The following is a 19,479-nucleotide window of genomic DNA, read 5'->3' on the forward strand; positions in this document are numbered from 1 at the left end:
CTTCTGGTGTGCAGTCGATTCCACCAATCAACAACCAGCTTTTTCGAGGCAAAGGTCAGCGACAAGGATCATGTTTTCACTGCGGAGAATTCACGCACTTCAGAAGAGACTGTCCCTATCTCAACGCAAATGTCCAGACTGCAAGGATGTCAAGCAGCGTCCCGTCAGCAACCGCCACGCAGTAGAGAGGGCACATGCCAAGGTCTATCAGTTAAGTGTTCATCTACACAATGTTTCGATGCATGTAATCTTAAATTGACTGATAATTACTTTGAATATGAGCAGGGTGCTGCAGAAATTGTCGTTAAAGGTCGTTTGAAACAGAATGAAAACTTTTGGCAACAGATAGGTGCAAGTGACTTTGTTTTAGATATAATCAAAAATGGATACAAAATTCCATTTTTGTGTATGCCACCCAAAATGTACTTGCATAATAACAAGTGTGCCTTAAATAACGCTGATTTTGTGTGTGAAGCTGTATCAGAGCTTGTCAAGAAACAACTAGTTGTTGAGTGTGATATCCTGCCGTATGTTGTTAATCCTCTATCTGTCGCTATACAGTATCGGGTAAGAAACGCTTGATTTTAGACCTGAGTATCGTCAACAGGTTTGTGCTCAAAAAGACTTTGAAATTTGAAGATTGGAAAACTGCTTTAGAATATATCAGTGCAAATGATTGGCTAATCAAGTTTGACATCCATTCAGCATATCATCATATAGATATCTACGAAGGGCATCCTGACTTTTTGGGCTTTGCTTGGAATGCCCCTGATGGAAAAACACATTTTTATAAGTTTGTAGTACTTCCCTTTGGACTGACAACAGCTCCATACGTTTTTACAAAAGTCACTCGCCAGCTTGTCAAGAAGTGGCGTTTTGAAGGACATAAGATAGTCACATACTTGGATGATGGTATATTATCAGCAGAGTCAGAATTAAGAGCACTAAATTCAGGTTCTGTCATTAAAAATGACTTGATTAAGTCGGGGTTTGTACCTAAAGTTGAAAAATCTTTATGGGCACCTTCACAGTCTTTGGAATGGCTCGGTTTTCACATTCAGGCTACAAATATGACTATATCTGTACCTCACAGGAAGATAGTCAAGGTGAAGTGTTCAATTACTGACCTATTAAAATCCAAGTCAAAGAATGTCAAAGTGCGAGATGTAGCTTCTGTTGTCGGTCAGCTAGTGTCCATGAAACTGGTTCTGGGGCCGTTATCACAGCTTATGACAAGATCATTAAGCATGGACATACTTATTGTTTCTACTTGGCATAGTTCATTAAAACTTTCATGTCACAGTATTCATCAATTGAAATTTTGGCTGGGTAATATTGACAAACATTCTTCAAGAGCACTTGTTGATAAATCTCTTACTACAAGACTTGTTTATTCTGATGCCAGTGATAGTGGTTTTGGTGGGTACTGTGTTGAGATTGATTCTGACAAGTCCCATGGTCAGTGGTCTGCGAAAGAAGCTCGTCAGAGTTCTACATGGAGGGAGTTAAAGGCTGTTCACTTGACATTACTGAGCTTTATTCCCAACCTGAAGAGCAACCGTGTTATGTGGTGTACAGACAATACAAACGTTGTGTCAATCGTTGAGAAAGGCAGCATGAAAATACATTTGCAAACATTGGCTTTGCATATATTTGAAATATGTACAAAACAGTCAATACAGTTGTATATGCAGTGGATTCCACGATGTGATAATCAGACAGCTGACTATCTTAGCAGAATGATTGATTATGATGACTGGGGTATTTCAAAGACCATATTTCAGCAAATTGAACGGAAATGGGGTCCACATCAAACAGACAGATTTGCGTCATATTATAACACTAAACTTCAGTGTTTTAATTCCAGGTACAGCAATCCTGGAAGTGACGTTGTGGACTGTTTCACTGTCAACTGGGGTGGCTTTATGAATTGGGTGGTTCCTCCTGTATGTTTGATTCCGAGGGCAATCAAACACATGTCAGAATGTAAGGCTAAGGGTACTCTTGTGATACCAGAGTGGCACTCTGCTTGTTTTTGGCCAATGGTATGTCCTAACTCAGTATTCATTCCACAGGTGAGAGATTGGATGTATTTGCCACGATCGAAGGAGGCTTATGTTGCCAGTAGAATAAAGGGTGGCATGTTTGGGGAGAGAGATCTTTCAGATACATTTCGGACAACCTATAGTGATGAGATTGCTACACTTCCGAGAGGTGTCCGCGAATTAGCAGGGGCTCTGCCAGGCCTCTTAGCAGGGTGTAGAGCTGATTCTACAACAACAAAGTATACATATGGCTTTGGAGCTTGGAAAAGGTGGGCGATCGTCAATTCTATGTCTGTAAAATTGCCATTGTCGCCATTGCACTGTGCTTTATACCTGTTATCTGTAATTCAGCAGAGTGATTCTATATCTCCTGTTCAGACAGCGTTCTATAGCATCCGTCATGCTCATACTTGTATTGGTTTAGCAAGTCCAACTGATAATTCACTGGTGCGTAATGTCTTGGAGGCAGCAAGGCGAAAATTGGCTAAAGATGTATGTAAGAAGGAGCCAATTACCATTAGCCTGCTAGAAAAGTTGTATGATGGTAGAATGGCAGATCCATCACTGTATGATTTGAGAATTATGTCAATGTGCTTATTAGCCTTTGCTGGGTTTTTAAGGTCAGCAGAATTGTTGCAGATCACGAGATCAGACATTGTATTTTATGATGCTCATATGATGGTATTCATTGAGCAGTCTAAGACTGATGTCTACAGAGACGGGGCGTGGCTGGCTATTGGGCGGACAAACACCAAGCTTTGTCCAGTGGTATGTTTAGAGAGATATCTAAATAGTGCGGAGATAAGTCTCGATTCATCTGAATATATATTCAGAGATTTGTCCAAATGTATTGCTGGTTATAAACTTAGAAATATTAATGTACCCATGACTTATTCGCGTTTGAGGGAATTGTTCATTGAAGCATTTACGCCATCTGTTGACAATATAAAGAATTATGGACTGCATAGTCTTTGAAGTGGTGGCGCATCTGCAGCAGCTAATAATGGCATCCCCGATCGCATGTTTAAGAGACATGGTCGTTAGAGAAGTGAAAAAGCAAAAGATGGCTACGTGAAAGATAATCTTCAATTCAGGCTAAAAGTTTCACTTTCTCTTGGATTCTAGACTTTCTTTGAATCTCTGCCGTGTACCGCACAGCTGTTCCAGTGTATATTGTGTTGTGTTTAAGGTGATTATTAGAGTTTGGTGTTGTCTAGGAGAAATGATGTTTCCCTCGTTTGAAGTAGTGAATTAGAGGGAAACTACTTTCTCCTAGTGGTACGTTCTATAATCAAGGGAGGTAATAATGCCAGTAGATGGCGCTGATATTTGGGGCTAAATAAGGGTAGGATTTTATGATGTCGCCTCTCTCGCTTGCAATCACGGCAGTTCAATTAACATGTAAATGTATTGATGTTTGCTTCTTTCATTTTTATTATTCCGTTTCTAATATCTTTTTCATGTTTCAGGCATTTCGTTTTGAGATGTGGACGTGTGGCGGTGAGGCCACATTCTGTTATGGTCATCTGTCTCTGTTGACAGGCCATGTATGTTGATGATGCTGGAGAGCTGTTAAAATACTCATTGGTATAATCGTGTTTACTATCACATGTGAATTGTGGCTGCAGAGCCTTTAGAATACTTTGTATATATGTTTGCATTTCATTGGCTACACAATGTACGGTAGGCTGCAGAGCCATTAGAATACTTGGTCTTGGAAATGTTCGGTTGGCAGAACCATTATAATACTGCTGTATTGGGTGTGTGTGACCCATGTTAGATGAGTAAAATAAGGCTTTTGTGTATAATTTGTATTTGTAAAAGTATGTTGGACGTGTGTAAAGGGTAATTCAAATACTGTATACTCCCCAGTTACTGGTGCTGTTGCATTCGTAGGGAGAACACGGTTCCAGAGCTTTTTGTATTAACAAAAATTTTATCTCTGGTTTTACGTGTCGGGCTTCAGGTACCGTTACCATCTGTATGTTTCGATATGTTATATTCTATATGTTATAACACATGTTATAATGGTATATGGAGTGACGTGATGTCACTGTGTGTTGTGTCTTGCGTCTTGTGCTTTGAAAATAAACTGCCGTGTACCGCACAGCTGTTCCAGTGTATATTGTGTTGTGTTTAAGGTGATTATTAGAGTTTGGTGTGGTCTAGGAGAATACAGATAGTCACTGTTCATATTTTCATTTTGTTCACAGTATCATCCCCTCATTCCTCCATCAAACTGATAAAAAGGAGATCATATATTGACAAATAATTGTCAGTTTTATTAGCCAGTTTGTATTGTTTGCAACGTCCAAAGAATTATTTTTTTCGGTCATTAGATTTGGAATTGAAGCCGAATATGTGCTCGTCTGATTTCGGGATCACAATTATGTTCATTAAGTTGCATGCACATTATGCAAACAAAAGTTGTACATGTATACAGTTATGTTTCCTTTACAAAATACAGATGAATTAGATATGTCTCTACCTTAAGTCCAAATACGACTTTCGAGAACCCCATTCCTTGGACAACAGAAAGGAAATGCGTTGTAAATATTTTATAAAAACAACTCGTTTCTTATTATGACTTTCGATCAAACTGTCTTCGGGAATTAAATTTAATACTAAAGTGCTTGTAAAATATAGTTTAACTTTCCCGCCATGAAAGACTCGATATCCAATTATAGTATAGGCTCAGGCAGGAATATACATATTTATGTAGCAATTCTCTATCCATTTAAACTGTATGGTTAACAATTGTGCATTCTGATGTGAGTTATGTAGTTATCTACTACCTTTTTACACAGACAATGAGTCGCACACACACACACACACACACACACACACACACACACACACACACACACACACACACACACACACACACACACGGTGGATTGTTTTAAAATCACCTACGTCTCTACAGTTAAATTATGTTTCCAGTAAATAGTGAGAAAAGTTCAACATTACCTCCCAATTGCAGCAGATATCACATGCGGCCCCTATGGTGGTCAAGAGGGGATATTGCTTAACCGCGAGAAAGCGAGAAATCGATAGAGCGAGAAAGCGATGTCCCCTCTCGGCCACCATAGTTTCGGGAGTATGTACGTATTCGTGTTTCCACCATTTGGTCATCTACCATCGGACGAGTGGGTTCTTTTGAGTGCACAGGGGTTAGTGACAACACTGTAACGACCTGTAAACATTGTTGGTCCAAAGGCTGAATAACAATCCGGTCTGTAGCGGGATACTATCTCAGCACCTGGGGCTTGCTAGCCTGGCGCTTTTGACCGCTTGACCACTTCACCCTATAACTGGTTCGGCTAACTACTGTTCGCCAGACATGCTGGTAGTCTTGATGAAAACAGTTGTTAAATGTTCCGATCCTCTTTTCACAGAACAGAATTGCACGTTTTGAAGCCGATGCCAAAATAATAGTGTTATATGGCAGTGTATTTTATTGTTGGACAATTGTTTCTGTTCAGATTCGGTAGATCTCATTGCCTTGTAATTGGGCAGTGATTTGTAGTTAGGAATGTAGTACTAGTTAATGTAGGCAGTCGTCAGGAAGTTACTATATTTAGATGCTAATGTTGCGTGAAAACGTCCGGTATACCGTAGACTTAGGTTAAATATTCTGTAATGTCTCAGGGCCGCTTGATTTGTTATGGTAATGTGTATAAATTTCCAGTAGCTAGGTAGGTTGAGACCAGAGCATGCTTCTCGCATCTCTGTCAAGCATTTCATCACATCAAGACCAGCTTTCGTGTGAGGATCACCCATCACCCCTGAATCCCTGCCTAGGCCCGTCTCGGTAACTCGACCGCTGTCACCACTGGGTGAATTTATGGTGTCATCACTGACTTTTGCTATCACCAGTGTATTTTTGTATTTGATATTGGCCATCACATTATGTATTGCCATTGAATATTGTACTACCACTCTATTGTTTACTGCCATTATAATTGCAGAGTAGTAATTTGTATTGATTTGTAAACTTAGTGAATTTTGTTATACATTTCTTGATTGTATACCATTTGTTGGTTGTCTGTTGGTTTCACACTATTACGTAGTTTTATGACGTAGATATTTCTGGATTTACATATTGTTTCATTTTGGGAATCGACACGTAACACTTTTAATTAATAGCTTGCCATATTAAACACATTCATTTTCGATCACTTATAACTCTGGCGCCTTGTAAGCAAGCATCGTTTTCGATGTGCAACAAGACAGGTCACTCGGCTGTTGTGGTGTGTGGTATATGGTTATCTGGTTCATGAAACGCTTGGACAGTTTAATGTGAAGAGCACATTGAAAACTATTTTGTACACGGAAAATGATAGCTTGTGTAGGGTAATGAAGACATTTGATTAAATTTACACTGCGATAACAAATAAGAGCTGTATAAGATATGAAGAGATAATTATTCAAATATGAACCACTTTTACCCACAAATTGTTCGATATATGTCCTCAACAATCTCCAAAAAAATGTTTCACTACAACTACAGCTAGAAAAGCATGATCATATCATGCTGTATTTAACGCTAGACTGTAATACGAGGACATTTGCTTAAAACATATTTGTATGTCCATTTATATTTTTCACGTTTCTCTTTGTAACTAGATATGGATTAATTTTTAAAATTTATTTGTCACGTTGACTTTTACATCAGAAATAAAATATTCTATTAGTCAGGATTTGAACAAACGGATTAGACAATTCTTGCTATCATAGCGCCCAATTATCAGGAGTACTGGAGGGGAATTTCTGTGTCAGGTAAATGTGATATATTAAATTATAAGCTTAAGATTATGAAAACAAATCTTATCCACAACTAATGTATTCTTCTTACTCTGAGGACCCGTGACGATTCCGGGGTAGAATATGTCTTAAGCAACCCATGCTTGCCGTAAAAGGTGACTATGCTTGTCGTCAGGCACGCTGACTTGGTTGATGCATGTCATCGATCAAAATTGCGTGGATCGATGCTCATGACATTAATCACTGGACTGGCTGGTCCAGACTCGATTATTTACAGACCGCCGTCATATCGCTGAAATATTGCTGAGTGTGGCGTTAAACAACAAAACAACCAACAACAATCTTACACTGAGACTAGAATTTGTAACAAGGTGTTTGAAAGTTCAACAGCAGGTTATCTATTGATATAGACTAGTCGATGTATTAACATTTATTTACTTAGAAAGAAATGTTCCATGTGTTGACCATGTGTTGACCTGAGAAATTAAGTTCAGACTTACGCCTATTCTAATTAAAGAAAAGTCACCTTTTTTATTTAAAAAAGGTTCGCTTTCATCTGTCTCAAGTCCAGTCAGTCACCATTTGACCTACTAATTTAAGATACATTGTTTCCAGTTGAAATTGGACTTATTTCAGTTTTGCTAAAACGACGCTTTCATTTTCATCAGTTCTGCTTTTTACAGAGACTTCTTTCTTGTCATTTATCTTTTGCAAATATAACTCGCTTTGTCGTGTTGACCTGTTGTCACCCACAAGTAGTCGCTGGATCTCCCCAGGGCGGCAAAGCATGGCAAATGAGGTTCCTTCGGTGCCCATGAGGTGTAGTTGAGACGTTTTCCATCACAATTCTGCCAGTATGGAAAGTCACGATACACACCAATGAAAATGAAATCGTGTCCTGGAATAGATATAAGAAACATTGTTCCATGTAACCGTTTCTCACTAGATACAACGAACCTGAGGAGAGCAGGGAATGGTACGGTATATTACCTGTCAAATAATCTAGCTATCTGACTGGCAACATGGCAGCAAAAAGTCATGTTAAGTATAACCTCGTTTGTAAAGTTTGTTTGTTGGTTTGTTGTTTAACGGCGCACTCAGCAATATTCCAGCTATGTGACGACGGTTTGTAAATAATCGAGTCTGGACCAGACAATCCTGTGATTGATATCATGAGCATCGATCCACGAAATTGGGATCGATGACATGCCTCAGCCAAATCAGCGAGCCTAACCACCCGATCCCGTTAGTCGCCTCTTACGACAAGCATAGTCACCTTTTACGGCAAGCGTGAGTTGCTAAAGACCTATTCTTCCCCGGATCTTCACGGGTCCGTTTGTAAAGTAGTTTCTGAGATGTAAATTTTGTAACATCGCGAACAATGGCTCGATTGAATGTTTTTGATTTTTACATGATATAATTCTGCGTTTAAAGATTCAATCTGAATTTTCTGTTAGTGCCGCATATACTACCAATATATAACAGGACCGCCTCAATGGTCTAGTGGTAGAGCGTCCGCCCGGCGAGCGGAAGGTCGGGGGATCCCCGGCCACGTCATACCAAACGACGTTAGAAGATGGTACTTTTTGTTACCCTGCCTGGTTCTCTGCATTAAGGAGATAAAACAAGGACTGGTCGGCTAGGAGTCAGTATACTGTGTCTGAGTGGGGTATTTAAGATACACTTCGGCATGGTTTCTCACTGGGCTAGCACTATAAAATCAGCATCAGTCCGGACTAATACAAGCAGCCACACACACATACATGCCCGTCGCTATGTAAGCGCAATAATCTTGAAAGCGACGTTAAACCCCATTGCATCACACCCCACCTCACAAATATATAACACCCCAGACCCCTAAAGTTTCTGAGAAAATGTTTCAGCATTTCCAAATTGAAAATTCACAAAATTACATTGAACAGTTATGATTGTTATTAAATCAACATACTAGTACATACAACGTACGTCTCGGACATTTATCACTTGTGTCGTCTACAGCCTTGTTCCACAAAACAATCTTTGTGTGACTACCTACGATCGCTTTGTGGAAAAGCCTTGTTCAGAAATAAAACGACAAATCCCTATCCCTAATGATAAGCAATCTCTACTGTCCACTGTATGATCATGGGCATGTGCTTAGAAATCACTATCAAATAGTGTTCCCGAAAAAGTGAGCGCACCCTTCCCAACTGGTGGCATCCGTCACAAACACGTTAAAAGGCAAGTCAATTGTTCACCTTAATTAGACACGGAAAGCTATGGTACATGTCAAAATAGGGAATTGCATAGGACATCATTTCTGTTACTGATGCGTCGAATTTGGAAGCATCCTCCTCATGTCAGCCATAAAACAGGTGGAAAGTTTTACTGAGGCCTTGAAAGTTTTACCCCTGATCAAACAACTTTTGAGCAAGAATTAGACTTTGAAATCTTCTTAGAAAGAGCATGGTCGATTGTACCTCAAAAGTAGTGAAATGTTGTCAATAAAGGCTGGAGCTACTGGAATATTGCTCGACATAAAGGAAGTTACTATATTTAGATGCTAGTGTGATGTGTAAACTTTCGGTCTGTCTACCGCGGACGGTGATAGTATGTTATAGAAATTTTGTGAGAGTATTATATGGAACTTTCCAGTGTCTGATTAGACTATAAAAGGAGACAATAGCGTGTTGACGTATCTCCTACGCATGTTCATCACTTCGAAACAAGCTTTCATGTGAGGATAGCTCATCATCCCTGATTCCCTGCCTAGCCCATTTCGGAAGCTTTACCACTGTCGCTGCTGGGTGAGTATACATTATTACCCCTTACTTTTTCTATAACCATTGTATTTTAGTATTTGATACTGATCACTGCCATCTTATTATTTATTGCCATTTAAGATTGTACTACCATTGTCCATTGTGCATTGTCATTGCTGTGCAGTAATTTGTATTGATTTGAAAACCTAGTTATTTTGTTATACATTTGTAGATTGTATACCACGTGTTGGTTGTTTGTTGGTTTCACACAAAGTTCTATTGCGTACATATTTCTGAGTTAACATATTGTTTCAATTTGGGAAACGACACGTAACGACACTGCAAAGGGGCTCTGTGGCACTCACGGTCACAATCTAAAAATCTGTTGACCATGGGTGTATAGTGCCCAATCCATACATGTACATCAACATACATCCACACCTACCAGACAATTTTTGCGAGAATGATTTTTCGTATGTACGTTTTATATGTGTCTACTGTATAAATGTGGGTATGGTTACATCTGGGAAAACCAATGTTTCTTAGAGAATCATGCCATGTTCATATCGAAAATAAGGCAGACGCTTTTTGACATGTACTTTCAAACATGGAGATCTACTGTAGATGTTTCTAGCAAATGCGAATATTATAGATATTTTAAAATGCAAATATGCGCAGAAAAATATTTAACTGATCTAAATATAAGAAAATGCAGAATATCATTAACACAATTTAGATGCAGCTCACACAGGTTAATGGTTGAAGTTGGCAGGCACAACAAAATACCCAAATGTTTAAGATTATGTAAACAATGTTCTTTTAATGTTGTCGAAGATGAATTTCATTTTCTACTTGTATGTTGTAAATATGACAATTTAAGGAACAAATATATTGAACAGAAATACTATGTACATCCAAATAAATACAAGTTTACCTCTTTAATTTCACATGTGAGCAAAACGGCTATACAAAATCTATCTCTTTATATATCATGCCATGTTATTGAGAAACGAATCCTTGTAACATTCCTAACCGCTTCCACATTGTCATGTATTCTGTACTATGGGCCTGTGGCCTTACAGTTATATATGAATAAACTGATTGATGTGGTACTATTACCTGAGAATTTGACCAGTCGTTTGGCGATATCCTGTTTCTTCTGGTTGTCAATGACGAAGAGAGTGGCGTTCTCCTTATAACACTCACCGGACGCTTCGTGCCAGGCTTTCCTGTCTCTGTGATGTATCAACGACAAACCGATTTCCTTGAAGTAGATATAGTGCTCAGCCTGCATCAATAGAGTAAACAGTGCGTTACAAATGATTTTAGACCCCTTGAACCCCGGGGGTCTAGTCATTGTAATTGTTTGTTAGATCACTCGGACCTTGGGGTACAATCATTGTAATTGTTTGTTAGACCACTCGGACCTTGGGGTACAATCATTGTAATTGTTTGTTTGACCACTCGGACCTTAGGGTACAATCATTGTAATTGTTTGTTTGACCACTTGGACCTAGGGGTACAATCATTGTAATTGTTTGTTTGACCACTTGGACCTAGGGGTACAATCATTGTACTTGTTTGCTAGACCACTCGGACCTTAGGGTACAATCATTGTACTTGTTTGCTAGACCACTTGGACCTTGGAGTACAATCATTGTACTTGTTTGCTAGACCACTCGGACCTTAGGGTACAATCATTGTACTTGTTTGCTAGACCACTTGGACCTAGGGGTACAATCATTGTACTTGTTTGCTAGACCACTCGGACCTTAGGGTACAATCATTGTACTTGTTTGCTAGACCACTTGGACCTAGGGGTACAATCATTGTACTTGTTTGCTAGACCACTCGGACCTTAGGGTACAATCATTGTACTTGTTTGCTAGACCACTTGGACCTAGGGGTACAATCATTGTACTTGTTTGCTAGACCACTCGGACCTTAGGGTACAATCATTGTAATTGTTTGTTAGATCACTCGGACCTTGGGGTAGAATCACTGTAATTGTTTGTTAGATCACTCGGACCTTGGGGTAGAATCACTGTAATTGTTTGTTAGATCACTCGGACCTTGGAGTACAGTCATTGTAATTGTTTGTTAGATCACCCGGACCTTGGGGTACAGTCATTGTAATTGTTTGTTAGATCACTCGGACCTTGGGGTAGAATCATTGTAATTGTTTGTTAGATCACCCGGACCTTGGGGTAGAATCACTGTAATTGTTTGTTAGATCACTCGGACCTTGGGGTACAATCATTGCAATTGTTTGTTAGATCACTCGGACCTTGGGGTAGAATCACTGTAATTGTTTGTTAGATCACTCGGACCTAGGGGTACAATCATTGTAATTGTTTGTTAGATCACTCGGACCTTGGAGTACAGTCATTGTAATTGTTTGTTAGATAACTTGGACCTTTGGGTAAAATCACTGTAATTGTTTGTTAGATCACTTGGACCTTTGGGTAAAATCATTGCAATTGTTTGTTAGATCACTTGGACCTAGGGGTACAATCATTGTACTTGTTTGCTAGATCACTTGGTCCTTGGGGTACAATCATTGTAATTGTTTGTTAGATCACTCGGACCTTGGGGTACAATCATTGTAATTGTTTGTTAGATCACTCGGACCTTAGGGTACAATCACTGTAATTTTTTGTTAGATCACTCGGACCTTGGGGTACAATCACTGTAATTGTTTGTTAGATCACTTGGACCTAGGGGTACAATCATTGTACTTGTTTGCTAGACCACTCGGACCTTGGGGTACAATCATTGTAATTGTTTGTTAGATCACTCGGACCTTGGGGTACAATCATTGCAATTGCTTGTTAGATCACTCGGACCTTGGGGTACAATCATTGCAATTTCTTGTTAGATCACTCGGACCTAGGGGTACAATCATTGCAATTGCTTGTTAGATCACTCGGACCTCGGGGTTCAATCATTGCAATTGCTTGTTAGATCACCCGGACCTTGGGGTAAAATCAATGGACTTGTTTGTTAGATCACTCGGACCTTGGGGTACAATCATTGTAATTGTTTGTTAGACCACTCGGACCCTGGTGTCGAATCATTGTAATTGTTTGTTAGATGATCCGGAACCCGGTGTCTAGTCATTGAACTTGGCAGGTGTTTGGTTGTTGTAATTAAACCAGGTGTATAATCATTGAAACTGTTAGAACACTCTTCCCTGGTTCCTAATTCGCTGTTGCAGATAGCTATCACAGGACCAAGGAGCGTCCATTCCAATTTGGAATGAACGTTGGATTGCTTTGGAAAGATCGCTCATTCGAAACTTTCCAAAGCTTGGAAGGATCGATCTTTCCAGAAAATCCAAAATTGGATTGGCAACATTTCCAAACATATTTCCAACACAGGAAATGTTTGGAATGACTTGGAATGGTTTGTAATTGTTTGGAAATATGGTTAGAAGGAACAAGTTAAAATATGTTTTATTAGTAATTTAAACAATAAAAAGACTATGAATTATTTATTGAGTCTAAACTATATATAATAAATATTAAATTTATCTCAAACATTCACTACTTGTCTGTCTAGCGAGGGGCTTTTACAGTCGCATTCTCCCTAAGGTGAGAGAGAGACCCGCACTTGACTCGACAAGACACTAATAGGTCTCAAGATTAAGTATTCGGCTGGATGGCAGCTGCCATTTAATTACAAAACAGACAGTCGTCTAGACGGCTCACATGTAAGTGCACCGACATGTGCCTAAGATCATAAAATGGACAATTTTTGGTAACATCTAATTTATTGTTGTCTCACGCCAGAGCTGTGAATAATTCTGTTCATTGAACAATTAGAATTCAGGAAGTTATCAATAATTGTTTTACTTAACATAAGATAAGATAAGTTGTTTACAACATAATATTATGATGTCAGGACGTACTACAGACAAAACCATTATTTTAAAATCAATCTAGTGACAGACTATGATTTCCAAGTCCCGATTATCAAATCAATGAGGTATCAGTTTCACCACATGTGCACAGACCGCCTATACTTATATTATACCTAGTACTATTATGTACATATGTATATTAGTTCAAATTATAATAATGACTCCCTCTATTCTCGAACTGGTCTTTGTTCTACGACAACCGTAAGTCGGTATGGGAAAACAAAATATTTGTTTAATTGTTCAAAGTTCATAGTCAATGTCATATGATTATAGACAAGGAAGATAAGAATTTAAATAATAAAGAGTAGCTACTTTAAATGACAGAAATTCTTTTAGTTAAATTTGCTCATGATTTGGTCTTTTCGTGGTAAATAGCGCCAAAATACTCTTAATTATTTACTTTCATGTCATTACTAATCTCACATAAGGTCAAAAGTTGTACAACGTTTAATAGATATTATTATGACATGTTGTATCCAAACATATCCAAACAAATCCAAACAAATCCAAGCTTTGAAATATGACCTTGACAAATTTTGGAATGGTCATATTTCCATTTGGAATGGTGGTATTTCCAAGTTTTGGATTGTTTGGAATGGATGATATTTTGTCCAGTGTAGGCGCCGAGGTGCATGGTTAAATAGCTATACTCTATAGGTGATATTAATCTACATATATGTAAGACATTAGTGCATACACGATAGTAAAGTATGAACATGTCATTTGATATAAAATGAATAATGTCATTTTTGGCGTCATGAAATCACAGCATCGTCCAAATGCATTACCAAATAAATAAAAGTGACTAAACCCTTTCCTTATATTTCCTATATTATGACCATATGTTTATGATTCACTATACAATAGTGATGATACAAGGTATTAGCGAAAAGGTGAACGTATCCTTCCCCTGGCACCCATCACAAACACATGCAAAGTCAAGTCAAATGTTGGCCTGAAAAAACAAAACACGGATCGGGTGGTCAGGCTCGCTGACTTGGTTGATGCAGGTCATCGTATCCCAGTTGCGTGGATCGATGCTCATCATGACAATCACTGGATTGTCTGGTCCAGACTCGATTATTTTACAGACCGCCGTCCTATAGCTGGATTATTTCTGAGTGCGGCGTTATACGACAAACCAAACCAAACCAGAACCAATGTTGTATAATGCATCACAGCACAACATGTATTTCACGGCGGTATGTGAAGAATCAAGGAAAAAAATCCCATGTTTGAGAGCATAAATAACGACCACTGGTGTATACGTACGAACTATTCGATTGTCATTTATTCCTAGCGGGCAAAGGAAACGCCACCAAATAAATAATGGTGGCCATTTTCCAACAAATTTGTCAAACAGCACAAAAATAGTTGGGAACACATAGCTGGAATGCAACTTACCAATTCCCTGTGAACATGTGCACGAGCTTCACGTGATTTGCGAGAAAAGTGAATTTAATCACTAAAAATTGCAAAATGTGCACTAAGTTACCCGTATGAAATTCTAGTTTAAAACATGAGCAGGATTATTGTTCTCTCTCATAACATGAAACCGTTTAAAACAACGAGCATGCCGCGACTAACCACAGAGCAGAGGGAGAGAGCCATCGGTATGTTGCAAATGGGAGCGACGCAGGAGCACGTTGCCAGGATCATGGGCTGCTTCAAGTACAACATCGCCAGACATGTCACAGGCAAACTGGCAGTACTGCAGAAGGGCCAATGAGCGGAAGACCCAAGGTCACGACCCCACAGGAAGACCGGTATTTACGGGTGCTTCACTTAAGTCCAGATTCCAAACTGTGACTTCATCATCCGCAAACAGCTTTGGACATCCGGTCAGCAAAAGGACCGTTGCTAGACGACTCCGCGTGTATGGACTCCGTGCCGATCGACCTTTCAAGGGCGTGACGTTAACGTTTCTACACCGACGTCACAGGCTGAGATGGGCCAGGACTGTACAGCAGTGGCAGCAGAGAAAGTGGTGAAGAGTGCTCTTCAGCGACGAGAGTAGGTGCCAGCTCTTCTGATAGGCGGGTTCGAATCTACCGACGACGTGATGAACGGACGGCAAGTTGTTGCGTCAATGAAGTTGAGCCTTATGGAGGTGGTCGTGTCATGGTCTGGGGTGGCATCTGAAATGTCGTCGTAAAAATGATGAGGTTTTGCGGCATGTGGTACTATATTTCCTGCAACGACACCCACGGACGCTGTTTCAACATGACAACGCCACCCCTCAAACAGCTCGAGTCACTAGCGACTTTCTGAACGCCAAAAACGTGTCCGTATTACAGTGGCCAGCCAGATCACCGGACCTGTCGCCCATAGAGCACATCTGGGACCAACTTGAACGCAGGATTCGGAAACGTAAACAGCCGCCATTGACGAGGGATGTCTTGGCAGTTGCCCTGCAGGAAGAAAGGCGTAGGATCCCTAATCAGGATGTCAGGAGACTCGTATACTCAGTTCGACATTGTGTTAGGGCCTGCATTGTTGCTGGAAGGGGTCACATCCTAAACTGAGTCATGTATGTAGCACGGGACTGTAAATGATTCGACGTCGATTCTGCGGGTGTGATCGAATACTGAACAGTGCACCCAGCATAATAAACGTGTCTGCAGAAATGTAAGTACATGTTGTTTTTTAATCTTATCACCGTTTTTGCATAATTGCTTTTTTTATAATAAAACATCAATTGTTTCTAGATTTGGCGTCTGTTTTGATTTAGACCAGAACATTGTTGGTGGCGTTTCTTTTGTCCGTTAAACCCTAGACACACTAGTGACAGAATGAGCCGGAATGCTGTCGGAATTAAAATTCTTTGTTTATTCCTGGATATTCGTACTACTTTCTAAAACTTCTGACTGCACTCTGAATGCAATCCAAATATTAGGGCCTATTCTTGTGGTCGGCCTGAATGTTTTGCTCGAGGTGCATTCGAAGCGGAGAAATATCGAACGGCATCCGAAGTGTAGTCTAACTGCACTCTGACTGCATTCTAGATATTCTTACGGCATTCTAACAGCATTTGAAACATTCTGATTGCCTTCCGGGGAGAATCGAAACGCCAAGCCACTTCAAATCCTGCCAGAATGTCCTGATTACGCTTCGAATGAGCCGGAATGCAGCTCGAATGCATCTCGGTTGCTGCCGGAATCTATTTCGATATTGAAAGAATTGAGCTGGAATGCGCTTCGAATGCCGTCAGAATCTTTCGATTGCCGCGCGAATGCGGCCCGAATGCAGTCGGAACGTCCCGATTGGCCCTCGAATGAGTCCGGACGTAATTCAGAACACCGCAAAATCGCATAAAAACGCGGCTAGCTGCCATTGCAACGTCAGTCTGCATTGAATTGAATTGAATTGAAACTGTAATATGTTTGCAGAAATACAGTTAGAATAACTTATACAATTTTAATGACCCTGGAACTTTATTGGTCAACAGATACGTTGAGAACAAATGTAACATTTATTTTACTTCTCTCCCCTTTAAAACTGAATATGTTATAATAATAACACATTAATATTATTGTGTCATAATTAAATAAGAAAAAAAAGCAATTATTACTTTTATTAATGATAACAATTTATTGGCACAACAAGAAGTTCAGTGTACATATGTCATATGTCATCATCAGATCAGTCTCTTATCCATCACTCATCCTGATCTGCTATGGCACTGCTCCTACTGGGTTGTTGAAGTAATGCTTGAGGATCTCCCTCTGCCTCTTTCCAGCCTAGGTGTCTCTGTTTCCTCCTGCAACACGCTGCACATCTTCAAGTTGAGCAAGTTGTATCCAGGCTCCTGGCACCACGTTGTACCTGACATCTTCCTCATCCACCATACCATTGTGGAGAGCAGGATAACGGATCCTCATCAAGTTGTGCAGGCAGACGCAGCATTCATCGATGTCCTGCACAATGGAAGGCATTGGCTGCATGGTTGTGAGGAGGACTTGCCATCTCTGGGCCATGATTCCAAATGCATTCTCATCTACACGTCGTCCCCTGGAGATCCTGTAGTTGTAGAATCTCTCGTCCCTCTGGAGATTCATGTGACCATCTGTCTTTATCAAGAAGGTCCATCATCTCCCGGAATAAAGTATGGCACAGGCTCGTCATCTTGGGGTATGGGGGATGTCTCAGGAAATCCTATGCTCCCGTCTTCAAGGTAGTCCTTGAGCTCGTTGAAAATCTGAGCACCCACCCACAGGAACTTGTAGTCTCCATCCACAAGGGCCTTGAGGACCACAGAGAAGAAGGAGCCGCTCTTGCCAGGTTTTCCTGATGGCCACACGCTTGTCATTTAGAGCTCCCACTTCATGAGGAACATTCCACCTGTTAGGTTAGCATTCGTTTGGAGTGGTGGGGCAGGTGATGACCTCATCCTTATATTCCTCCACAATGGCTTGGCAGACTTCAGGGGTGATGAGGCTGATGGTGTTCCTTGCCATACGGAAGCTGTACATGAGGCTGAGGAACCTCACAGTGATGGCAAGCTTCAAGCCTGGAGGTAGCGTCTTCTTCATCTTGGTATCCTGCTTCACTACCCTTGGCCCCAAACTCTGCATCAAATATTCAAACATGGCAGGCTCCATCCTGAGGTTGTTGAAGGAGGACTGTGAGTCTTCTACTCTGAGCTCCTCCATCAGTCTGGCGTAATGTCCATACAGCCTCCTCCTTGACTCTGCCAGCCATGGTCGGGTCTTATATCTTCTGGGTCTTTTCCTCCTGTGTCTTCTCCTGGCCTCCTTCACATCTCTTTCAAGCAGGTCTTGCTGGAGGACAGCAAACTGGAGCAAAGCAACATGGTCCAGGGGGTCCATACTCCATGATGGTTGGGCTGAGACTGATGAAAATGCTTGATTCGGCAGCATTTTATACCCTTTCGGGGACCATTCAGGCGGCATTCTTGATACACCCGGTAACATTCTAAGGACATTTGCAGTATTCGAGCTGCATTCTGTTTGAATTCTTGGACGTTCGAACCATATTCGGCGGCCATTCCGGGAGTGTTCTGACTGCATTCGAGGTGAATTCGTACAGCATTCGAGGCACCTTCAAACCAGACTTCGGTCGGTATTCTTGTCAACAATTTCGTATATATGTATCGTTTCTGTTACAATAACCGAAACTGTTGTTCCGCTGCTGTTCTGCCGTAAAAAATATACAACACAATACACTTTGACCACAAATACATTGAATGTGTCACATGTACACATGACCATGTGCTTTGCTATTTATAGCGCAACCGTAAGTAAGCTCCGCCCATTATGATTGATGCAAACACGATCGATTCAATATTTTATGATAAAACTACAGTAAATATATTGACTTATATCTAGATATGAAGCCATTTGTGGGATCCAGGGTTTGCGCTTCAAGTTGATACTTCTATACCAATAGAGCTTTCTTCACATCTTTAATTGTATAATTTTGAGACAAGATGAAGAGAAATAATTACATAATAATAAACAAATACATCTCCAATATTGAATATAATTTTGTTTGTTTTGAAATATTCTTTTGAGAACTTGATTACGTAAAATTGATGCCAAACAGGTGCGTGTCTTGTCCAATTAAGAGACACTGTAAACTATCGAATTGTTTATATCTATTCAAGACATTACTTACATAGTAAACGCAGTCATTTTATGTTGTGTTGAAAAAACGTTTTACACATCGACTTTTTCCATACCATGAAAGAGAATTAGGGGAGATATATCTTAAACAAACTTCCAGTGTCGTCTTTCTCCGACGTTGACAAAGACATACAACCAACCATAACGTCAAATAGAATGGTGTCATTTTTTTAGTAATTCATTACATTTAATGATACGGCTAGTGCTCCATTAATAATGGGGCAACATTAGTCAAATTACACTTGCACAAGCAGGAGAATGTTGGAATCTAAGGACTTATGTATGGGTTAGATAGGGCCATCCATTTCGCTATTACTCATTTTTTTATGAAGTACAATTTGAGCATTTCTAATGGTTTT

General features: G+C 40.1%; 1 protein-coding gene across 2 annotated transcripts; it reads left to right on the forward strand.

Moving 5' to 3' along the window:
• The first annotated feature begins 209 nt into the window (after nt 1-209).
• On the forward strand, nt 210-4,156 carry LOC124131993. Of its 2 annotated transcripts, none has more exons than XM_046495547.2 (2): nt 210-2,813; nt 3,515-4,156. In XM_046495547.2, exons 1-2 carry the CDS (start codon nt 1,071-1,073, stop codon nt 3,599-3,601), a joined length of 1,830 nt encoding a protein of 609 aa, XP_046351503.2. In that variant the 5' UTR covers nt 210-1,070; the 3' UTR covers nt 3,602-4,156. The 2 variants fall into 2 exon arrangements, with proteins under 2 accessions (XP_046351503.2, XP_046351504.2); XM_046495548.2 differs by having other exon boundaries at nt 210-2,314.
• The last annotated feature ends 15,323 nt before the right edge of the window (nt 4,157-19,479 follow it).

This window comes from Haliotis rufescens, unplaced genomic scaffold (assembly GCF_023055435.1).
Source record: "Haliotis rufescens isolate VD_foot unplaced genomic scaffold, xgHalRufe1.0.p SCAF_93, whole genome shotgun sequence".
In the NCBI taxonomy this organism is placed as follows: domain Eukaryota; kingdom Metazoa; phylum Mollusca; class Gastropoda; order Lepetellida; family Haliotidae; genus Haliotis; species Haliotis rufescens.